The sequence below is a fragment of the Vulpes lagopus genome, chromosome 12, assembly GCF_018345385.1.
Source record: "Vulpes lagopus strain Blue_001 chromosome 12, ASM1834538v1, whole genome shotgun sequence".
Classification (NCBI taxonomy): Eukaryota; Metazoa; Chordata; class Mammalia; order Carnivora; family Canidae; genus Vulpes; species Vulpes lagopus.
In genome coordinates this window covers 33,928,330-33,952,434 of record NC_054835.1, presented here as the reverse complement: position 1 = coordinate 33,952,434, position 24,105 = coordinate 33,928,330, and the positions used below count along the sequence as shown (strand labels likewise).

Sequence of the window (24,105 nt, the reverse complement as noted above, 5' to 3'; positions counted from 1 at the left end):
ATTTCACAGATTTAAAAGAAAGATTTCCATCTGTTATCTCACCGTGGGTATAAATAGACACCGAGTCTTATTAATTGGCACTCAACTTTAGTACCTCAATAGTTCTGCATACCTCCCCAGAGAAGGCTTGTCCGTTGAGGAGGTGCTCCGACCCTTGGCTGTCCTCACTCCCAAAGTGTAGTCGGATCTCCTCCAGCCGGTGGCTGTATGTCATGGGCCCTCCTGATATGTTGACCAAGTGCTCCTTGTCTAGGCGCAGGGACACGTGTCTTCCAGTGTTGTACATGGTCCCACTGACCTGTAAAGCAACGCACAACAGGTCAAGCAAGGCTCTTCTTTCCATTTCTCACCAAACCCAGCAGTGCTGAGACCAATGCCTTTTGCTTCCTTTGGATGGGAACATATTAGGCTGAGTCTACATACAGAGTAGAGAGTAGCAATACCCCGAGGGCCTTCCTGTCCTACTTGGCTTAACCACATTTATGAACACATGATCATTTAGTAATTTGAGGTAGGAATTCAAAGGAGACCTCAGAAACTGTGACTAATATTTTGGACATTGCACCATTGTATAAAAGATAATTTGTCCTTCTCAACAACAGGTGTTGGCAAGGCTGTGGAGAAAAAGAAACCCTTGTGCACTGTCGGTGGGAATGCAAAGTGGCATAGTGATTCTGCAAAACAGTATGGAGGTTCCTCAAAAAGTTAAAAAAAGAATTACCCTTCGATCCAGCAATCACACTACTGGATATTTACCCAGAGTATACAAAGATGCTAACACAAAGGCATACATGCTACCCTGTGTCTATAGCAGCATTTTTTGCAAGAGCCAAACTAAGGAAGCAGCCCAAGTATTCATTGATAGATAAATGGATAAAGAAGATGTGGTGCATATATATACAATGGAATATTTACCAGCCATAAAAAAAGTATGGAATCTTGGCATTTGCAACAACATAGATGGAGCTAGAGAATATAAGGCTAAGCAAAATGAATCAATCAGAGAAAGTCAAATACCATATGATTTCACTCATATGTGGAATTTAAGAAGTAAAACAAATGAGCAAAGGAAGAAAAGAGAGACAAATCATGAAATAGACTCTTAACTCTAGAGAACAAACTAATGGTTACTGGAGGGCGGTGGGTGGGTGGGTGGGGGTAGGGGGAACAGGTGATAGGGATAAAGGAGCATGCTTGTTATGATGAGCACTAGGTGACATATGGAAGTGTTTAATCACTATAGTGTACACCTGAACTAATATTACAGCGTATGCTAACTGGAATTTAAATAACAACTTAAAAAAATAACTTGCCCCTATTACCATAGGGGATGTTGAGATACTGCAAAATTAAAATCTCAGGTATGAGAAATTGGAGAAAGCAAGAGATGCCACAAAAGCCAAATGAGAGACAAGGAATCCAAAATGGGTGAAGAGGAGCAGATCCTCATGAGAGACTGAAGGCTCTGGTCTGAAGTCCCAAGTGTTCAGTTCAGTGTGTCTTTGTTAGGTCCCTCTCTTGCGCCTGCCACTATACACTGCATAGAGCGTGAGCTGTGATCCCTTCTCAGAGCTCATGGACTCAGTGCTAAGCTAAAGAGGTGAATACAAGTTGCCTATGTTTCTTCCTCACTCCTGATTCCATCTTGCACGAGCCTCTCAAATCGCTGACCTTACTGCTTCGTATTCCTTTTTCTTCTTTTCTCTTTGAACTTGATATTCAGCTTCATTTTCTTGACTTAGCACCTCTCAACACTTGATCCTAGAACTCTGATTCCTACCTGTGACTCTACTGCCTTAGTCTTCTGGGTTCACTTAGCTTTTGGGGGCAGAACAAAAGCTTAAAGGAGACTTTGAATGGGTCTGAATGGAATGCTCTGGGCTCTCAGAGGCTGATGATTGGATTTTCTTCCTGCTTATTCTGACTCCTTTGGTCCCAGCTGTCTGCCCTAGAGATTCCTTAAGGGCTTCATGTAACATCTGATACCTTTAATTAGTCACGGTTTCATACGTTTTCTCTATAGCACTACCCTTACCTGCCCCTCTACTTTTCTGACACTAGCCTTGTGAATAATCAAATAGGTCTGTAGATGGCTTACTGTGGCAGACAGTAATGCCCACTAATATTCAACTAACTTATTATTCTGCCATTTTGCTGTAAGGTGGAGCCCATGTGACTGATGTTGGCCATGGGATGTAAGGGGACATGACAGGTGTCACTTCCAGGGTGAAACAGTGAAAAACATATGCACAAGTCTCCAGTCTCTCTCTCCCCTTGAGACATCAATCATTGGGGCTACGTGGAAAAATGTAAATGTGTTGCAGCTACAAGATGGAGTTCATGTCAGCCTGGGTGTTTGGCAGAGTAAAGGGCAGATTGCAAAAGTGGCCAGAATTCTTCCCCTCTCTGTAAGTGCATTTTTTACAACATGCCCCTGTAGCTGCTCCCATCAAGATAGGGGTCTGCTTCTCTACCTCTGACTCTGGGCTGGCTTTGTCTCTTGCTTTGGCCAATAGGGAACACAGCACTTGTGCTCTGAGAGTAGGCTTTTAGAGGCTTGCTTATTTCCTCACTCCTTCTTGGAGACCTGAGACCACCATGTCAGTGAACCTGGGCTAGCCTGCTGAGGGATGACATCACACTGAAGAGCATCATCCCAGGAGAAGCCATCTCAGATTGATCATTCCCTGTCTGACCCAGCCGAGGTCAGCTCAGCCTGGCCTAGACCAGAAGAACTGCCCACAGACCCATGACTTGGAAGCTAAATAATTGGTGTTTCAAGTCCCTAAGTTTTGGAGGTTGTTATGGGGCAAAAGCTAAGTCATTCATCTTACCCCTCCTGAATCTGGTATCAACTCTTTTGAGTGTCTGGTAGTACTGAGTACCTGAACTGTAAAGTCACGTGGGGCCCAGAGACTCAGCCTGCTGGGTAGCTGGAAGTCAGACCAGAGAGAGAGAAGAGAGAAGGAGATGTGCCAACAGTGATGGAGGAAACTGTGCATTGAGAGAGAGAACAGCCACTTGACCTTCAGAAACCTTCACATCTCTTTGTTCACAGTTCCTCCATGAAGCCTGAGCTGCATTCTCTCGATGCTTTACCTCTCATCAATAAATCCATCTTTTTCTCAAGTTATCTATTCTTTGCAACCAGATAACCCCACAGTGTTCACTCCTATTCTCCAGTCTCTAATAAATACATATATAGTCAGTATGAGATCATGAGAGCTTGTTTTTTTCTTTTCACGTCCCAACTCATGATTTTATTTGCAGTAAAATGGTTAAAGATAGACTTGTGTTTGACATTGCATCCATTGTTAAGTAAGTTTTACTGTTTCTAATTGTTTTTTTTTTTAATTTTTTTTTTAAATTTTTATTTAATTATGATAGTCACAGAGAGAGAGAGAGGCAGAGACACAGGCAGAGGGAGAAGCAGGCTCATGCACCGGGAGCCCGACGTGGGATTCGATCCCGGGTCTCCAGGATCGCGCCCTGGGCCAAAGGCAGGCGCCAAACCGCTGCACCACCCAGGGGTCCCTGTTTCTAATTGTTAAGATAATATACAGGTATTCGATATGGTTAAAAAAATAAAAATAAAATAAAAATAAAACAAATATGACACAGAAAAAAAAAAGAAAGATATAGAATGACTCAACGCAATAAAAATAAGTCACAAGGGGATCCCTGGATGGCTCAGCGGTTTTGGCACCTGCCTTTGGCCCAGGGCATGGTCCTGGAGTCCCGGGATCGAGTCCCACATTAGGCTCCCCGCATGGAGCCCTGCTTCTCCCTCTGCCTGTGTCTCTGCCTCTCTCTCTCTCTCTCTCTCTCTCTCTCTGTATCTCTCATGAATAAATAAAGTCTCTAAAAAAAATAAGTCACAATTCCACAATTACCCAAGGATCACCACTAATACTTTGGTATATGTATTCTTAAGATTATATATACTATAACACATATATATAATTCTATATACCCATATTTTAACAAGCTCATTTTATATATGTGTCTGTATAATCAGATAAGTGATTTTTCACACACATATATATGAGTTTGTGTATATAAATATATACTATTATATATAACATTAACTGTAACATTATATATTAATAATATTATATATTAATATATCAATTATATTAATTGTAATTATATTAATATATAATATACTATAATATAGTATAAGAGATGAATGTCATACCATTTAACATAATAATAAATATTACATAATTATTATGTACTATATATTTATTATACACAAATAATTATATATTACATATGCAAACACAATATTGTTATTTATATGTTTACATAAATATCACATATGACTATATATTATATAAATCTACATATATAATTTTCACAAACATGAATATTTCTGGGTCATTAAACTATTCTGTAATATTACTTTGAAATGGCTGCACAATCAGTATAAAAAAAGTACATAGCTTGTTGAATATTTACGTCTCTTTCACTATTCCAAAATGTACTGCATTTGGAATTATTCCAAAAATGTACTGCAATGAGTATCCTATGGATAAATAGTTTTACTACTCCAGGGATCTTTCACTGGGCAAATTCTGTGTCAAATGGTATACACATTGTTAGAGTGCTTATTGTCCATTGCCACATCCATCTACTGTAGAGAGTAGATCCCAAAGAGCAGAGCTGGATCTCTGTAATTCTCTTCAAATGATATGAGAAATAGCACCATGAGATTCAACCAGTAACATCCATGAGCACCTATGGTATGTGAGGCAGTGTAAAAGGAACTGCTCTGAATTTTTTTTTTTCTAAAGATTTAATTTGAGAGACAGCATGCATGAGGGGGGCGGGGCAGAAAGAGAGGGAGCAGACTCCCTACTGAGCAGGGAGCACAACCTGGGGCTCGATCCCAGGACCCCAGATCATTACCGGAGCTGAAGGCAGATGCTTAACAGACTGAGCCACCCAGGTGTCCCACTGCTCTGAATTCTTAGAGGATATATGCTCTGTCCCCATCAGGCAAGTATCTGGGACTTTCCTGCACTTCTAGAAATCTTTCCATCTGTGCTATCTAATGTCTAATGTTCCTAAGAAAATTGTTGCACATTGGCCGGGACCATGTGGTACGCTTTCTGCATTTCCCCAGGACTTAAAAAAACATCCTGGCACACTGCAGGTGGAAGAATCAAGGATTCTTGAGTCAAATGATTCCCAATGTGCCTCTTGATGACCATAGGTGCTTTGGTTAATTTCCTGAAGCCTCAGTTTCCCTAAACATAATGTAGAGATAAGAAAATATCCCCTATGAAAATACAGGAAAGAAAACTCTAAGGCATATAGAGAACAAATGTCAAAATGATAGAACAAATCTTCCTTATCAGTAATTACTTTAAATGTAAATAGATTCCACTTATAGGAGGTAATTATTAGGTGGTCAGAGTCATAGAGAGACAAAGTGGGAATGGTTTTCAGGAGCTGCAGGAAGAGGAACAGGGAGTCATTAATGGGAACAGAGTTTCAGTTTTGCAAGATGAGAAGAGTTCTGGAGATGGATGCACCAAGGACCACGGGATTGTACTTAAGATCACGAAATGTATACGTAAGAATAGTTAATATGACACATTTTATATGTGTATTTTACCACAGGAAAAAAAAGTTGGGGGAGAATTCTCTCATGGATTGTGGGAAATAAATAAATAATACATGTAGCAGCCCAACATTTTCATTCTCTTTCTCCCCCACCTTTTGACTTCTGCATGGGTGCCTAGCTGAGGTCGAGGGGCCCATGCAATCTTCCCCACTTCCCAGGGCCCAGTGGGATACAGTGCTAAACATCACAATGAAGGACTTCCACTGACTTCTGCACTGTGATGTTTGCCCCTCATTTTGGATTTTATTTACTTATTTGTTTAGAGAGTGTGTGAAGTGGGCGAGGGGCAGACAGAGAGGGAGAGAGAATCTTAAGCAGGCTTCATGCCACAGTGCTGAGCCCAACTGGAGGTCCATCCCAGGACCCTGAGATCATGACCTGAGCCGAAATCAAGGGGCTGATGCTTAATGGACTGAGCCACCCAGGCACACACACCCCGCTGCCACTCCCCCCAAGCCCCACACCTCCCCTGGATCATTTTAAAGGCTATGAAACAAAGCAAAACCAGTGTGATCAGGAATAAGCCCTTCTATTTCTTCCACTCTGCTTCTTCACCACTCCTGCTTACATGGCTCTCTCTTCATTCATTCACTCATGTCTCTTGTCAGTTATTCATAAAATAACACCTCTAACTGTGCATGAGGAGCTGAGGATGGCACAGTGAGTAAAACCAGGCACAGACCCTGCCTCATGGAGCTCACACTCTCTATGATGTAGAAACCAGAGCAGGGGAAGTAGAATCCACCTGAAACTCAACCATTTGCCTATACATTCTTACAGCTAGATGCAATGCCCCCTTATCCCCACCCTTTCCCTAGACACTGAAATAACATTAATTTGTATTAATCAAAAAAAGCTGTGTAGCCAGGGTATGGTTTGTTGCACTTTAATTTAAAAATAAAGGCTTGACAACATTATGTATGATATCTAATGGTACATCTGCACTGTAGTAATTAACATTGCCAATAGTGTCATTTTAACTGTAATGTTAATTACAGTGTTTTCAATGAACTACTTTGGTGCACAGCATGTTGGAAAAAGTTGTCTCATGCAGACCAGGAAACAGAGTTGCACAGAAAAGTTGAAGTTGCAGGGGAGATCCCGGTTCCCTCTGGCTGCTTCATGGTTCTCCTGTATGTTTTATTTTAATCCATTGCGAAATGAGGCAAAAGGTGTGATGATCATTTTGCAAGCAAGAGAAGAAAGTGCAGTTGCTGAAGGCTCGGTAACTTTTCCAGGATTACACAACTGGTGGTGGTGACAAAGCCAGGTCTTCTTGATTCCGAGTCTAACAATCTTGATAGGAGGAAACGCAAGCATCTCAGCCCATTTCAGAAGGAAGCTATGTGGGGAATTGTGATTTCTCCTCCTGTCTGTGAATGCAGGACTTAGGCAGGTGCAGATGCAGCAAGATTCTTTTTCAGGTAAAGAGTGACCACTGGAATGGACACTTAGCTGCTAAAGTTCAACGCGGGAGAAGACCTGGAGAAATCTGTAGGTCAGGGAAGTCCCCTGATTTCCTCACCTGCAGACATTTACACTGGTTTGAGACAGGGTGGAGCTTTATGTGTTGAGGGGAGCGTGCAATATTATCTTGATGATTTGAAACCATCTAAAAGCCATGTATTATTTTGCAGAGCAAAATATTAACCTCAGGCTATTCATTTTGTAAAATTGGATGTCTTCATACAGCAAACACAGGTTGGCAGCAGCTCGTGGTTAGCAAGGTCCTGTTATTAATGGACTCATCTCTTTTATTGTATGACACTGCTATATTAGAGGAAAATGAATTTAGCCAGTGCATTTTTAGGGTAAAGAGATGGTTGATTCTTTGACAGCCAGCGATGATCTTGTTCATAATAGCTGCCATCTTGGTTTGAACGGTTATTTGGTGTCAGATACCATGCTAAGTTCTGAATCTGAACTTAATTCATTCTCATAATTTCTCCCTCACCAAACCCAGCACCAAACAAGTGTGGTACTTATTAGACTTAGGCCATTTGCTTCCTCTTAGATGGTAGGATAGTGGGTTAACCTCACCTGTGTAGTAGAGGCCTCCCACAGGGTATAACCTGTCCTCTGGGCCTCTGGTGATTTTCCACCAAAAGGCCAACAGCCCATTGCTTGGGAAGCTGGGGCTTGACGCCCCCCCCCCCCCCATTATCTCTGGCTCTAAAGCCTGTGCTTTAATTGCTAGAAATTCTTAGATCACACAGTTGACTATCTAATGGTGAAATTTGACAGGTTTTTTAAAAATACGAGTTGATGGTGGAGGAACCCCACCGTGGCTTAAAGTCAAGGTGTTTGGGATTGTTTATTGGATTAGTTAGGGTTCTCCAGAGAAAAGGAATCAGTGGGGTGTATATGGCAAGTTCAAATTCTATAGGGTGGGCTTTAGGCTGGAGAACCAGAGATAAGCCAATGCCGCAGCTTCTGTCTGAAGGCCATCTGTTGCAAAATACCTTCTTGTTCCAGGCAGTCCAGTCTTTCTGTTCTAATCAGGCATTCACCTGCCTGGGTGCACCCACCCACATTATGGAGTGCAATCTGATTTATTCAGAGTCCATGGATTTAAATATTTGTCTCATCCAAAAACACCCTCACAGAAGCATCCAGAATGATGTTTGACCAAATACCTGGACACTGTGGCCCAGACAAATTAACATATAAAATTAACCATCATATTTATCTTCACATCTCATTTGCTACTTCATGTTTAAATAGCTCTTATCCAGTTATATTGATACTATTAGACACAACACATGATATATGTTATATATATATATATATATATATATATATATATATATATATATATATACCATCTTACTTAAAAAGTCAGCTGTCCCAAACCATTTTTTATAAATTTATTTTTTATTGGTGTTCAACTTGCCAACATATAGAATAATACCCAGTGCTCATCCAGTCAAGTGCCCACCTCAGTGCCCGTCACCCAGTCACCCCCACCCCCCACCCCCCTCCCCTTCCACCACCCCTAATTCATTTCCCAGAGTTAGGAGTCTTTCATGTTCTGTCTCCCTCTCTGATATTTCCCACTCATTTTTTCTCCTTTCCCCTTTATTCCCTTTCACTATTTTTTATATTCCCCAAATGAATGAGACCATATAATGTTTGTCCTTCTCCTATTGACTTATTTCACTCAGCATAATACCCTCCAGTTCCATCCACATCGAAGCAAATGGTGGGTATTTGTCATTTCTAATGGCTGAGTAATATTCCATTGTATACATATACCACATCTTCTTTATCCATTCATCTTTCGATTGTCCCAAACCATTCAACAACTTCAGGCATATGGAAGGAGAGCCAGTTTGAAATTAAGTATATCTGAGTTATAGAACAATCATAAAGAAGTGATTTAACTGTTATTATCAGAAGTTATGTGCACAATAAGGTAAACTTATCCCTAAGTCTGGAAGGGAACTCAGAGACAATTCTGGTGTAAGTCCCTCATGTTGTCTATCTTCCTATTTTTAGATTGGGGGAAAAAAAGGAGGCAGTGCAACTTTTTTAAAAAAAGACTTAATTCACAAAATAAACATATTGAAGGTCTTTTGGTTCAATGGAGATAACACTCATAAGGTTGTGTTTCTTGAGGACAGCCGAGCATAAATAAACCTTACCCCAGAAATTCCGAAAGATTCAATAAAGTCACCTGCATGGTATGACACAAAGCTTATGTGAGGTTTCCATTATATTCTCTCTTGAGGCAGCCTGACCCAAATCTCCTGTAATATACTCAGAAATAATTCCCTACAGCACAAATGAAAATGTTAACAGTACAAAGGGAGTAGTTGAGAGGAAATAGAATCTTAATTGTGTAAAAGAGAGAGGTGACCATCTGACTTGGCAGAAGAGGTACTACATTCTCAACACGGTTCATTAGAAAAGCCAGGGGAAAATGCACATACTACATTCTCAACATGGTTCATTAGAAAAGCCAGGGGAAAATGCACCCACAAATTCTGAGAACTATGTATCAGATGCTGTGCCAATGTTTTTTAAAATTTTAATTCCAGTGTAGTTAATACATGGTGTTTTATTAGTTTTAGATATACAATATAGTGATTCAACACTTCCATACATCAGCCAGTTGCTTATCAGGATAAGTGTACTTTTAATACCCTTCCTCTACTCCCCCCATGCCCCCACCTACCTCCACTCTGGTAACCATCTGTTTGTTCTCTATAGTTAAGAGTTTGATTTTTGTTTTTTTTTTTTCTCTCTCTCTTTTTATCCTCACTCGTTTTGTTTCTTAAGTTGCACATATGAGTGAAATGATACAGCATTTGTTTTTCTCTGACTGGCTTATCTCATCTAGCATTATATTCTTTAGCTCCATCCATGTCATTGCAAACAGCAAGATTTCATTCTTTTTTATGGCTGAGTAATATTCCATTATATACATATACATCACACCTTCTGCCAATGGACACTTAGGCTGCGTCCATAATTTGGCTATTGTAAATAATGTTACAAGAAACATAGGGTTGCATGTATCTTTTTGAATTAGTGTTTTCATATTCGTTGGGCAAATGGCCAGTAGTGAGAATGCTGGATCCTAGGGTAGTTCTATTTTTATTTTTTTGAGGAACCTCCATACTGTCTTCCATAGTGGCTGCAAAAGTGTGCATTCCCATTAACACAGTTAGCCACTTTTTAGATCAGGCAATGAGGTACAGACAGGCTAAGACCTCTACTCAAGGGTATGAGAGAAGCAAGTAAGGGAACTACAGCTCAAAAGAAGTCTTGCTGGATCAAAGTTCATGGTCTTCCCACTGTCTCAAAGAGCAACTTCAAAGCCCATAAATGAGAGGCTGCACTCCATTTCTCATTACCCTGTAAATTTCAGAATTTAATAATGCTCATTTTAATTATTTATTTGGAGTTGGCTTAGGAGCTTCCTAAACTCAAAATGCAGGAGTGTTGGGATTCTTGCCTTTAAGATACAGTCTTAGTCGATTATTCACTCTATTTTAAGTGAACACAATAGGCTGATGGATATCACCATAATACCCACAACAACAGCTGTAACTATATATATATATATATTCCAGGCCCTGTACTTATTTCTTCCCATACATTATCTCATTTAATCCTTACAGTATACACATGAGGAAAGTGTTATTATTCATATTCTACAGAGGAGGATATGGAGGTTCAAGGTCTCATAACTATAGCTCCAGAGTTAGAAACTTAGAGAGTTAGAATTCCAGCCCAGGCCTGTTTGACTCCAAGGTCTACAACTCTTGAAAGAGAACAAATCTGGAAGTTGGAGGAAACAATTTTGGGTAAATCATGTAGCTTCTAAGTAGCATCTGGGATTGGGGGTAAACTCTTAAAGACCAAAGATGGTGTCCTCATGGATGTGCCTGAACGGGCTCAATTTGGCCAGTCTGTGCCTGAATACCCTTGGTGGTTTCTAGACCAAGAACAGCAGAGAAAATCCTTGTCCCTCCTATTGTCGGCCTAGCAAGCCCATAATGTTGGTTCAGTGCCTAGAAGGGTTAGTGAAGAAGGTGTGACAGTATGCTGTATAAATTAAGTGTCTTTTCATTGCAACTAAGGCTTCCTGCTTTATATCTCTGACCGCTCTGCTGAGGTGTGTAATAGGTCTTTGAATGTAATTAGTGAGCCTAAGAGATTTAAGAACACCACTTAGTCTGGTTTCCTATAGAGTAGCTCAAGATGCCAAAGGGCTGATTTGTAAAGGCAGAATGTAAGAAGCCAGTGGGCTGCTTGTTCATAGGGGCACTCCAGAGGCATCACTGTAAGAAAAAGCAACCTGGCAGAAACAGCTGGAGTCAACTCATTGGCCTCACTAGAGCATAGCATGTACATGGATTGGTGAGACTTGAAGAGTGGATTCTAGAGCTGAAAGAACCTTAGAGACAATCAAGCCCAACCTCTTCCTAAAAAAACCCAGACAACTGGGACAAAGAGAAGTTGAGAGGCTTGTCCAGGACTGCACAGCAAGTAAGTGGCAGGTTCAAGACTAGAAATGACTAGTTGATGACACTGTTCTTTGCTCTGGGAAACATATATCCTCTTCCTCTTATTCTTTTAATGTTCTTCTAAATTGTTTTATGCTGAAGGTACAGAAGCATACTGACTCAGAGACTCTGAGGTGGAAATGCTGGGTATGTATACACAAATACCAGAACCCATAGGAAATTAGAAAAGAATCAACCTGACATCTGGATATACCATTTATGTGATGTCATTCATCTGGATCAAGGGCTCTTTTCAGTGCTTACCTAGACATTTTATGCTATGAAGATTTCAGAGTAATAATTAGAGATCAAAAGGATTAATTGTTAAGAGATAAAAGTGAAGTAAAGGATACAGAGCATTAGGAGAAGGCTCTTTTTTTTTTGTGATGTATCTTTGAAAAAAAGCAGAAAAGTATTTGGAGTTTGTGGGTTGGGGCTGTTAGGAAGGAAGTGGCTGAGGTGTGGATAAGGAACAAAATGGAAGCCGACTGGAGAGCTCTGCTTTGAGGTACCATACATGGAGTTGTGGAGGAGGGTTGAAGAAGCATTTCCAAGATCTCGCCCACCACTCTTAACCCTGCAGGGCGGATAGACGTTTCTTCCTTAGCAAGGCTAAGTTTACTCCAATCTTCCTCTATCCCATCCATCTGAGTCAGTTTGCTTTTCTTATATGAAGAGACCAGGCTTCTAGAGTCAATGTTGAAAAATCAGATGAAGTGATTACATGTTCCGCTTTTTATTTACAAATCCTATTATTGTCATTATTATTAAGAAAAGAGTTAAAACTATGTAACATCCAGGGCACCTGGGTGGCTCAGCTGGTTAGGCTACAGCTCAGGTCATGATCCCAGTGTCCTGGGGTCGAGCCCCGTGTTGGGCTCCCTGCTCAGTGGGGAGTCTGCTTCTCCCTCTCCTTCTGCCCCTCCCCCTGCTCATGCTCACTCTCTCTCCATCTCTCTCTCTCTCTCAAATAAATAAAATTTAAAAAACCCTATGTAACATGGCAATATTGACTCTTGAAATAACAGATATGCAGATTCTATAGGGATGGCTGGGCAGCACCACTATAATGGAGCATCTCTTGAATGCAGCTGGCATTGGTGGGGATGACAGGAGGAATAGAGAACAGGTGTGAAGGATGCTGTCTGGCCATGTGGGCTACAGGAACATAATGCCCTTTATCTTCCATCTTCCTTAAGGGAACGTATGGCAGGGGGCCGACATTAGGCTAGGTACATTCTGCCATACGTAGGTTTTGGCACTGAAGCCCTTTGCCTAAACCTCAGCCCTTGGTCTCTGACCAAGGAGGGGGACCCCAGAGAGTGCTGTCTGGAATGAGTTTTCCTGGTATATGGGTTTTTAGACGTGAGTCCCATATACTACTTGTCTTCTGAGTCAGTGTTGCCAACCAATGGCTTTGTTAATTTAATATTATTTTAATAATTTAATAATATGAGCAAAATTTACATTTAATAATTGGTCTTACATGTGTCCTTGTGTACTTTATGAACATTTTAAACCCTTATTCAAAATCTGCAAGGTAGGTGTGGTCTTCCCACTTTCCAGATGAGAAAGCTGTCACTTGGAGAGTTATGTGACCTGCCCAGTGTCTCACGGCTAGTGGGTTAAAGAGTCAGAATTTGGACAAAGACTGTTTGACTTTAAAGATGGGTCTCCTGCCTCACTGTGCTTTGTCTCTGTGACCATGGTTCAATGTTGGCTTCACGATTAGCTTCCCAATTTCCCTGGTTGGACTAGCTCTTTCTGCTTTAAATCTTAGCCTACTAGGACTCTGAGAGCCTGCAGACTTCTTGCCAAGCCTCTCATGTTTCGTTGCCTGGATCCAATTTTTTTTTGACTCTGTAGTGAGTGGCCATTTGGATAGAGCAACCAGAATCAAGATCATATCAGATGACTGGCCAGTAGTACTGTCTCCATGGAAACCTCTGTTCCTCTGTTCCTTTGGTGCACTGGGGGTCCACCTTAGTGATATGCACTAGCTCAAGTCAAGCTGGGTTGAGTACACTCCTATGTATTTAAATATGTTTATAGTTTTTGGGAAATGATAATGTAGGCATGCTTACACTTGCCTTTCCTGTCTCCTACTGCATCCCCAGCACTTGAACGATGGTTGGTTTCTATTTGTTGCAAAAAATGGACATGGTGGTACCCAGCATCATCAAGGGACCTGTTCCCAGCTCTGCCCTCCAGTCTGCTCAGTGAGCCTAGGTGGAACTCAGTAAACCACCATCTTGCTCTTCCAGTTTCCCCTGATATTCTTTCTACCACTCTGTCAGATATTCAATGCTGGGGGCGGGGCACAGTAATACAGAATGACTTTCTTTATCCTTTCCCCATCCTCCAGGCTCTGAGGGTTGCCTTGATAATTATCAAGGCGATAGCATTAAAATTTTCTCTAAACATATAGTAAGCTATAAATGGATTCATCTTCAGGCCACTGTTTTCCCTAAACCGTGAAAATTCAAGGTTAGGCCACCTTAATTAACACACTAAAACTTGCCTTAGAAAAGTTATTTCTAGTTTAGTGTCATTTAATTCAATCCTGATTCACAAGCCTTTAGGCAAATAACTCCCCAGCTCCAGTTATTTCATCTCCAAAGAGGAAAAATGCCTTTTGAGGGCATTTGGGGGGGACACAGTGGTGCACAGGTGCCAACAGAGCTCATAGATCACTTTCTTAACATTCCCTTATGTGGGTGTCGCTGGTACCACCAGTTATGTTAGAATCCCTGATGCCAATTTTTCAAAGACATTAGAAATTGCAAATGTTTGGGGGATGATCAGATAATAAGTCCTTTTGTTCATCCCTCACATCTTTGTGTTCAAATTAATCATTCAACATTATCTTCCTCAGTGTCTTTGCTCTTATGGACTCTTGTCCACCATGAACTGTCACCCTATAAGGCATACTCAAATGTCCACAGTGGCCAGCAGATAATGTAAATAAGTGAGACAGGGCAGACAATAGGGAATGGTGGAGACTGGAGGAGGCACTGGGCAGTGCTATTTCTTGGATATCTCTGGAAGGGTGTACAGAACACTAATGGGGTGCTTGCTTATGGGGGAGAAATCAAGAGGAATTTGGAAAAGGAGGGCCAGGGGTATGAGACTAAATTTTCTTCTTGTGCCCTTTGCATTGTCTCAATTTTACATGCAAATAAAATAATTTTTAAATAAGTTTAAAATTTTGACATAAGATACTCTATAATCACATCTCATGCTAAAATCTGGGCTATGTGTGATATAATGGTTATAATGTGGGCCCAGGGGTCAATCTAGAGCAGCTTTCCATAGAGATAGAAAACAAGTCTACATCTACAATTTTAAATTTTCTAATAGTTATGCTAAAAAAACTCCACGATGAAATTAACATTAAGAATATATATTTAATTTAGCACAATATATCCCAAATATTATTTCAGCAGGCAGTCTATACAGAAATTATTAATGAGATAGTTTGCTTTCTTTTTTCATAGTACATTTTTGAAATTTGGATTATATATTTTGCACTCAAAGTACATTTCAATTTGATCTTGAGGCATTTCAAGTATATGAAGTTAGTAGCTACCATATTGGACAGGAAAAGTCTGGTCAGTCTTCCTTTCCAATCTGTTCTCCCCCATGAAATTAGACCTCTATGAAGGAGTGGGCCAACTGGGTAGCTACTGAGAATACCAACTCTGAGGGGCACTGAATGACCCAGGGATAAATTAGGAATATAGTGCCAGTAACATATGTTAGATGAGGTCCCATTTATGAGGTCTCGCTCCCTCTCCTTTTCCCTTCTCTCCTCTTTTCTTCTCATCTCTTCTCCTTTCCCTTTGCTTCTTCTTTTTTTTTAATTTTATTTATATATTTGAGAGACAGTGAAAGAGCACAAGCAGGGGGAGCAGCAGAGGGAGAAGCAGGCTCCCCACTGAGCAGGGAGCCCGATGTGGGACTCGATCCCTGGACCCCGGGATCATGACCTGAGCTAAAGGCAGACACTTAACCTCCTGAACCACCCAGGCAGCCCCCTTCCCTTCTTTCTTCGTGATTCATGTCACAAATTTTATGGGGCAATCATGCATGGGAGCAGACAAATGACAGTCACCTGGGTAGTTGGAATCTACTGACCTTGAAACCCAGTAAAGCATGGCCTAGTTCTAAATACTAGGAATTTATATACTATGTCCCATTATCTAAATGGTGAACCTCTTAATAATCCTCCTCAGATGTTGGCTGACTCTGAAAATCGTGGAATAAACAGAGAAGACAAATGCATAAAAGTAGGAAACCTTTTGCTCACAGGTATATTTGTTGGGGGATCATGGGAGAATTCCCAAGTACTCCCATCCCACTGCTTCTTCCTTCTCCCAAGGTGAGACCGCCCCTGTTCCCATCTGGAAGGTCACTCATTCTATTTTCACCAGAGCTCTTTGTCTTGTCATCTGAATGACTGTGCATTTGAGATTTTCCATTGTTGTCCAGTTTTCACATGCTTTGTATTTCTCAGAGGTTCTCAAATGTAATGAACACTTCCTGTGCCCGGGAAGGAAGGCTTAGGGTCTTAAGCTGATAAATAAACATCGTTCACAATCCAAATCCGAATAGGGCTCTGATGCATTTATTTTGTTGGATTCCTCACTGCAGCCATTTACAACTGCAGCCTCTAACCAGTACGGGGGAGACCATGAAAAAAGAGACCAATTTCTAGAAACAGCCTGCATCCTTTCCAGAAACAAGCAGCCAAGGAAATTACATTTTCTGACTAGAGATCGCATCTAGATATACTATTGCTACTACTATGTCAACATCACTACCATCTATTGAGCTCTATGTGTCTGCCACTGGGCATGTATTAGGCACTTGATCCTTGCCACTGCCCCAGGAAGCAGATATTTTTATTATCACTATTTTTATGAAAAAACTAAGGCTCAGCTAGGGTAAATAGGTCACAGGGCTCTACGTGTCAGAGATAATGTTTGTGAAAGAGCCCACGCGGACCACACACTGAGCTGTTCTATTGGCTCTGAGGAGAGAGAAATCCCTGCTTCCACTTCCATCCAGGAGTGCCAGGGATGTTTCCCATAAAAGCTGACATCTGAAGTGGGCCTTGGAGATGGAGATGGTAGGATGTGGATGTCCAGAGGTATCAAGGGTAGGAGGAGGCATCAGTGAAGATAGGATGGGAAAATACAAGTCATGCAAAGGGAACAGTGGAGTGATCCATCCATATTTCCAGAGTGATTGAGACACCAGCAATCCAGGATGGGGGTCATACAGGGAGTCTGGGACAGGAGGTACCAGACACCTGCCATGCGACAGACTCCTCGCTGACACTTTACAAAGGTCATCCTGCTTACTTTTAAGCAAAACATGGGCAGTATGGTGTATTACCATCTCCAAGTTACAAATTATGAAAACCAGGGTCTGAAAGAGGTGAAATGACTTGCCTTGGTGCCCAGCCAGTGAGCGAAGGAGGGAAGATGTGAGTGCATGTCTGTTCTACTCTTTCTGCAATGATGTGAAATCATGTTAGAAAAGGAGACTTTTCCTAAGAAATAATTTCCTGCTGTCAAGCTCTGTCCTACAGTGATTCTCCAGATTTGCCGCATTTATCAGAGCGAGCTGTACCCCCCTGCGTTCTGGTAGTGTCCACCAACGCTGCCGTTACCACCCCATCAATGCCCTTCTCTCTCTTCCCGATCCTTGGCTATAGGAATAAAATCTACAAATCAGCAACTGCGACAAGCCCAACAAAATGATTAAGTAGCTGTCTGCACCAACTAGAATCTCACCTTAGGGATGAGAAGATAAATACAGCAATAACCAAAATCTCAGAAATATGTGGCTCTGTTTTATGCAACTGATATTCCAATTCATGGCTCCAAAGCAATAGTTACATGAGCCAGTTTGCGTCCTTAATATGGTAAAATGCCTACAGAGGGAAGGCTGTGGAGTGTGCGTGCAGCACGGGGCGGGGGTCTTTATGAAAGATCCTAGAATCAGCTCACTGGGAATCCAGCATGGGCAAGCAAATGGTCCTCTTCCATCTCATCTGTGACAAACGTACTCAGTGGCTCCCAGGTTATCTGTACAATTAGGCCTGTGTATTTGCCAGATAAGTTAGAGCAAATTACATGCAGAAGACAATCTTACGCCTCAAGGGCCAGAAATAAATCATCTGCTCCATTTCCAGACCCTCTCCCCATCCTGCCTCCATCATTCTGGTCCACTGAAAACACAGAATTTTATTCAGTGAGCTGACCTCATGGAGACTTCCTGGTATGTAATTCCCCATACCCCTGCTATCGTCAAAGAACTTTAAATATTCAGAGTGAAACTTGTTTTTTTCCTAGTTTCTTCCAGTTGTTTACACGTACACCCACTGAGGATCTCCCCTCTTCTTCGTCTCTGACATACATTCAACAATTATAAAAATCCCTCCTCCTAAAAGTCTCCATAATCTGTCCTCTTCTCTGTCTCTAGACCCACTGCTTCATCTTCTTCTGTCCCTTTACTTTATGCTGTCCTGTCATGTCATCTCCATCTCCCCAACCACTGCCTAATTTAAGCCCTTAGTTTACTGTATTTCCTCAAATATCAGATGTGAGAGATTGTTAAATGCACGGTGATTTTATGCCTCACCATGAAAAGAGAAAAACACTACAAGTGACACACCACCATTTGTAGGAGGCATCCCAAAGAGATGTTTAAACGTGAAGAGAAAATGTGCCTCTTAAAAACTGACAGCACCTAGTACCTCAACTGAACTCTTACTGTCTCCTAACTGCTCACCCTTTCAGTCTTGTCCTGGCTCTTCCCAATCAGGCCCCGAGCTACATCTCCTTTTCCTCTGCTTGGCAACCCCCTCCTCATCCCTCCAGGTCACCTTTTCAGGGTCCCCTGAGACCCCGCATGAGGGGTGGTGATGTTTCCTTGTGCTGCCACGGCATTCTGAATATGTTTGTGTGTAATAACACGCACGCACTGCTTTGCAATTATTTGCCTATGTGTTTGTCTCCTCTAAGGACGATGAGGAATTTGAGGATAGGCTGTGTGTCTCGCTCAGCTCAATATCCCCAGTCCCTGGCACAGGGCAGGTGCTCCCTGAGTGCTGAACACAGTGGAGGGCGGCGTTCTGCTGCTCACCTCTGGGCTCAGCCACTAGAGGGCAGTGCGGAACCACTGCATCGTCCAGACCTGCGGGTCCCCAGGAATCCAGGTAGTAAAGGTTGAAGGAAGCGGCCTCCTGTGGGCAAGCTGGCAGAGAGCCTAGGAAGCTCTATAGCTCCAAGGGCGCTGGACCACTCTGCAAAATCTACTCTGAGGATGCTCCTTGCATCTCCGCATCCCTTGCCAGCCCTCCCACTACAGGTGGCTGCCTCAGCACATTCCTTTAATGAGAGCCAAGCGCTCTTCCCCGCTTCCCATCCTGGGTGGAAGGTGGCCACGGAGAGGGAAAGAAATGCCTCCTTAACATCCCCATCCTCATTTCTAATAAAGACAGGCTTGCCGAGAAGGGCCTGCAGCATAATTGCTCCACTTTGAAGAACAACAGGTAGCAGCATCAATATTTGATTTTTAAAAGGTTGTGTGAACAGTTTTAAATATTAAAGATAAAGGCAAAGACTCAGATTGCCGTTTCATCTCAGCAGCTGGAGCATTTTAAACGAAAAACGGTGCTAATGAGCAGAATAAGACTGTTTGCCCATCAAATGGTATCGGGTTGCGATAAAGCAAAATCATTTTGAGGTGGGGGGAGGCAAGGAGTGAGAAGTGGTATCTGTACCAGGGAAGTTTGCTGTTCATTATCTCTGTAATGAGAGAAAAATAATGCAACTCTGCCAGGGTAACTTTCTTCCATCTTATCGTGGGCTGTTTAGATCCCTCGATGAGTGGTCTGGGACAGGCTCCGAGGAAGCCTCATAAATTAACTATCCAACTTCCTGGCTAATGAGCCCAATATGTCAATTTCCAGTGATCAAAATGATGCGATTCAATAAAGCACAGTTCATTTTGTAAGGAAATATACTTTTAATAGGAAGAACTGCAGGGTCACGGTCCTCCCAAGATAATTGTGGGGCAGAGGAATTAGAGGCATGGAGCTGTACTTACCGTCTGGAGATACGCTATGGGGTTTGTGTGGCAGAGAGTGTCTTTCAGGGACAATAAATTCCTTCATTATATTTCCATTACTGCATTAATGCAGCAATTTCCGATTTACTTGTAACCAAGAAGGCTGGTTATTCCTGAAACTTGGCATTTAATGCTAATGAGCACTTGCAAGTCAGGCAGTTCCTCCGTGTGTCTGTGTGTGTGTGTGTGTGTGTGTGTGTGTGTATCTTGGGCTCAGGCAATCCAGCAGGAAAGTCAGGAACATGGGAGGGCAGGGTTCAGAGGGCTGATATGACTTAGGCCAGACAGACACCTGGAAAAGGCAAGAGAAGGTCCTGGAAATCATACCGGAAAAATGAAACTGAGGTCACCACTAGGTAAGCAGTACCAAGTGTGAGATCCAGACCTCAACGTAAGGCAAACAGGACTCCCCTGAAAAACAGGAGTGCTGGGCAACAATAGGTGTAGGACCCAGGTTCAGAAGCAAGAAAGGGAGCTGAGAACTCATGCCAATTTTCCATGCAGTGTAGGAAGAACTGGGTGCTTTGTGATGATGGGTCCAAGGGCAGCTCAGCACTATGGGTATCTCCTTCAGCACAATGGGTATCTCCCTAAGAGGCTCCATCTGCACTGTTACGAGCAAGGAGACATGTTGGGAAGGCTTGATTCTGCATCTGCACCCAATAGCGAAAAGGTACCTATTTGATTTATAAAGACAGAAGTAGATGGAATGAATTTCACAAATCTATATGTAGGAGTGGATGATCCTCTAACATGCTGCCCATCCATGCTGGGAAGCTCTGCTCTGGAGGGAAAAATCCACTTAGAAAAGACAAATTCCACTAGCATTCTTCAACTTGACTCCAGTGGAGTGAGTAGGTGATCTAGCAGGAGACAGGACGTTTCTGGAGTCAGGCTCAAGTTCTGACTCCTCCGCTCTCAGCTGGGTGGTACCGAGCAGGTTGCTCAGCTTCTCTGAACTGTAATTTCCTTAACTGACATTTAATTTTCTTAGCAATCTATCTATTTCAAGGGAGATGAGAAGATAAATGAATGTGTCAGTTTGCTTACTTTTGTTTACTTTTTATGTATTTCTCCAACACCAGAGATAAGAAAAAAATATGTTACAGACAGAATCAGGATTCTTTCCCTTGAGGTAATGTCTATTTATAATGGGACTTACCTAGGGAAGTAAGGTTGCTGTTAATTCAAGCAACTTGGAAAAAAATTTTGTAAAAAAAAAAAAAGATTTTTTCCATGAGTCAGAGGACTGAAATGATTTTACATTAATTAGAGGTGTTTACTTAAGGTGAGAAATAGATGGTGCCAAGTTCAACTTTATGCAGAGTCTTGCCAGAGGTCCCTGGTGGACAATGACCAGCAATGCTCATCAGCTTGCCCTGTCCTTGAAATGAGACTCTTGCCTGTCCAGAAGTTGTGAGAGGTGACTTGGCAAGGATTTTCTGCTATAAAAAACACCACCACCAAAACCCCTCTTTTTTGGCTTTGACTCTTACCTTGTTTTGGCCTTTGATTAAATTCAACTAATGGGCACTGAACATTTATTACCTGCAAGTTTGTTTTAGACACTCTTTTAATTATCATAATAATTATATAAAGTAGGTTCAATTATGCCCAATTTTTAGAGATGAAGAAACTAAAGTTCAGGCAGGTTAAGAACTTAATCACAGAGACAGCTAATTTGAGGAGAGGGGACTCCATATTCAGGCCTTTGGACAGACTCGAGGTCTCACATCCTTTTTCATATTTCACATCTTACTTGCAGTGACCTCTGGATTCGAATCTCTTAAATTTTTAAAATCAACTTTACATTTTGGAATCATTTTAGGTTTACAGAAAAGTTGCAAAGGTAGTGCAGAGAGTTCCTGTAACCCCTTACCCACTTTTCCCTAACGTTCACATCTTCCATAACCATTGTACATTGCTCCCAGCTAAGAAGTTAGCATTAATACACAACTATTAACTAAACTACAGGCTTTACTTGGATTTCCTTAGTGTTTTCATTTGTGCCCTTTCTCTGTTCCCAGATCCCATACAGGACAGAAAGCATTCAGGGATTCTCAGTTGCAACTTGGTATTAGTTACAACTTCATTTGGGAGAAGGTTGGCAAAGGGATAAAGTTTAAAGGCTAACATTTTTGTAGGCTGTACCCACTTGTAAAGATATGCTAGTTTTTTGTTTGGCTTTGATTTTTGCCTTTGGTAGAAGCGGTTCTTAGAACTCATTGCAAATGACACTGTCATTCTGGCTTAGACTCTTGGCTTGTTTGTGCCATGGCTGTGAAGGTTTGGAATTGAGATTCAGCTTTCAAAAGCAACTCTCCATCATTGTCTTCTTTCAAGGACAGGAAATTTCAAATCAGCTTTAGGCTTCTGCATTCACTGTGCCAAACATTCCTGAAGTTTCCACAATTGCCAATAAATAAGACATTCCATCATCTTTAAGTCGTCAAATTTTCTGATAAATTGAATTTCATAAAATATTGCTCTATTGATCTTAGTGCTCAGCTAACAATAAGGCAAGCCAGCCAGAATTTCTAGCTGGAACTTTCTGCAAGGAAGATGCTGTGTACTTACATGGGTAGGGACATTTATGAGGTCAGGGTCCCTGACTCTAAATTTTAGTTTCTGGCACTACACCAAATCTTAACTGATCCACAGTGACCTCTCCATTGCTGCCACATGAACTTCCATAGTAAAATTCCATTTTTACGTATTAAAGAAAGTACAGAGGAGTTCTGTTAATCTGTACTGTAGCAAGTACTTGGCACATAGTGGGTGTACAATCCATAATAATGTTCCCATTTCTTCTAGAACAAAAGGATATCAAGCCAGTCTCAGAACTCAATTTTGAGAGTTATCATGATTACAGAAAGGAGAGGGCCAGTGATAAAGATGGATGGCATGGCAAGACCAAAAAGGAAAAAGTCAAAGAACAGTATTTTCCCCACACCAGCTTTCCCAGGACTACTCTTAAAATAGTCTGCAGTGATGTGCGGGTTCTTTTAAAAATTTTTTTAAAACACAAATAACATTTTCATACTTTTATAATGACAACATGTCTTGAATGCCATCTGTTCCTGCCATTTGTTAAGGCAACTCAATGAGAAAAGAGTATGTGAATGACTAATATTTAGCCTGTTCGTAGTCTTTTTAAATGGGTGGACAGCTTATCTTGAGATAATATCCCAGGATCTATGGCAAGCTCATGGAATGGGACAGCTGAAGGCAGGGCTTTGCCACCACTAGGCAAATTGGGTCATTCATCTAACATTGCTTAAGCAACTATGATGTGCCAGACAGTGTGCTAGGACTAGAAAAATAAAGATGAAAGAGAGAGAGAGAGAGAGAGAGAGAGAGAGAGAGAGAGAGAGTCTTTTCAGGCTGGTGGGGACTGAGCAGCAAATCCATGATTATATATGAAATGTTGAGTGCCATGACAGAATGACAGAGGTTTGCAAAGGATGCCACTGGAATATATAAAGAAGCCCAAGACCTAGTCTGTGTGTGTGTGAGTGCTTGATGTAGGGGGCCGCAGGCATGGGGTGGGGGGAGAAAGAGGTGTTCAGGGAAATTTCGCTTAAGAAGTTAAACCTGATCTGAGTCTAGCAGAATTGGTAGACAGCAGATATGTATAAAAGAGGAGTGGGCACAGCCTCAAATGAATCCTATGGGATCAACATGGTGTATCAAGGATACACATGTAGTTTTCCATCTATTCTAACTGGACCAGAGAGCAAGAACATTCAATATAGTGAATAAGCCAAACACTGCTTCCTGGGCACTCACTAGTGCATCCTAAAACAGTTAGTCAACAACAATTGATTGCTCAGCCCTGGAGCAGGTGAATCAGGGGTACAAGAGAAGATAACACGGTCCATAATGGGAGGGTGGCGACAACTCCCCTCCAGGCAACATTCAAACAGCAATGTGAGGCAGTGTGTAAAGTATTGGGATCCATTTGTGCTTAGGGGGCGATATATCTATCCTTGTTAGCCTCAGGCCATGAAGTTGCTACTTGTTTTTTCTTTTTCTTTTTTTTTTCCAGTTACTGGAGGACCTGGTACAAGAGAGCTAGATAGGCTTCCTCTCAAATCTTAATGTTATAAGATTTAATGTTAATAGGTCCATTGTTCTCTTATAGGACTGAGGTTAAACGCTTCTTAAATAACCCTTGTGGTTTTTGTTTTGCTTTCTTTTGTGTCCTAGCACTATTTGGGAGTACCTGTCTTTTTCTAATGCATAGGAACACACAGTAACTGCACATTGTAAAACTGCATTCAGAAATAAAAAGCTTTCAAGGCAAGACTTCCATGT

At 41.7% G+C, this 24,105-nt stretch overlaps 1 protein-coding gene across 4 annotated transcripts in view; it reads right to left on the bottom strand.

The window, feature by feature from the left end:
* CA10 (carbonic anhydrase 10) overlaps positions 1–24,105 on the bottom strand; it is a 482,388-nt gene that overhangs the window by 104,027 nt on the left and 354,256 nt on the right. For all 4 annotated transcript variants that reach the window (XM_041726075.1, XM_041726076.1, XM_041726073.1 and 1 more), the window contains exon 5: positions 113–298. In XM_041726075.1, the coding sequence (XP_041582009.1) occupies positions 113–298 (186 nt within the window). The remainder of the gene's footprint in view (positions 1–112; positions 299–24,105) is intronic.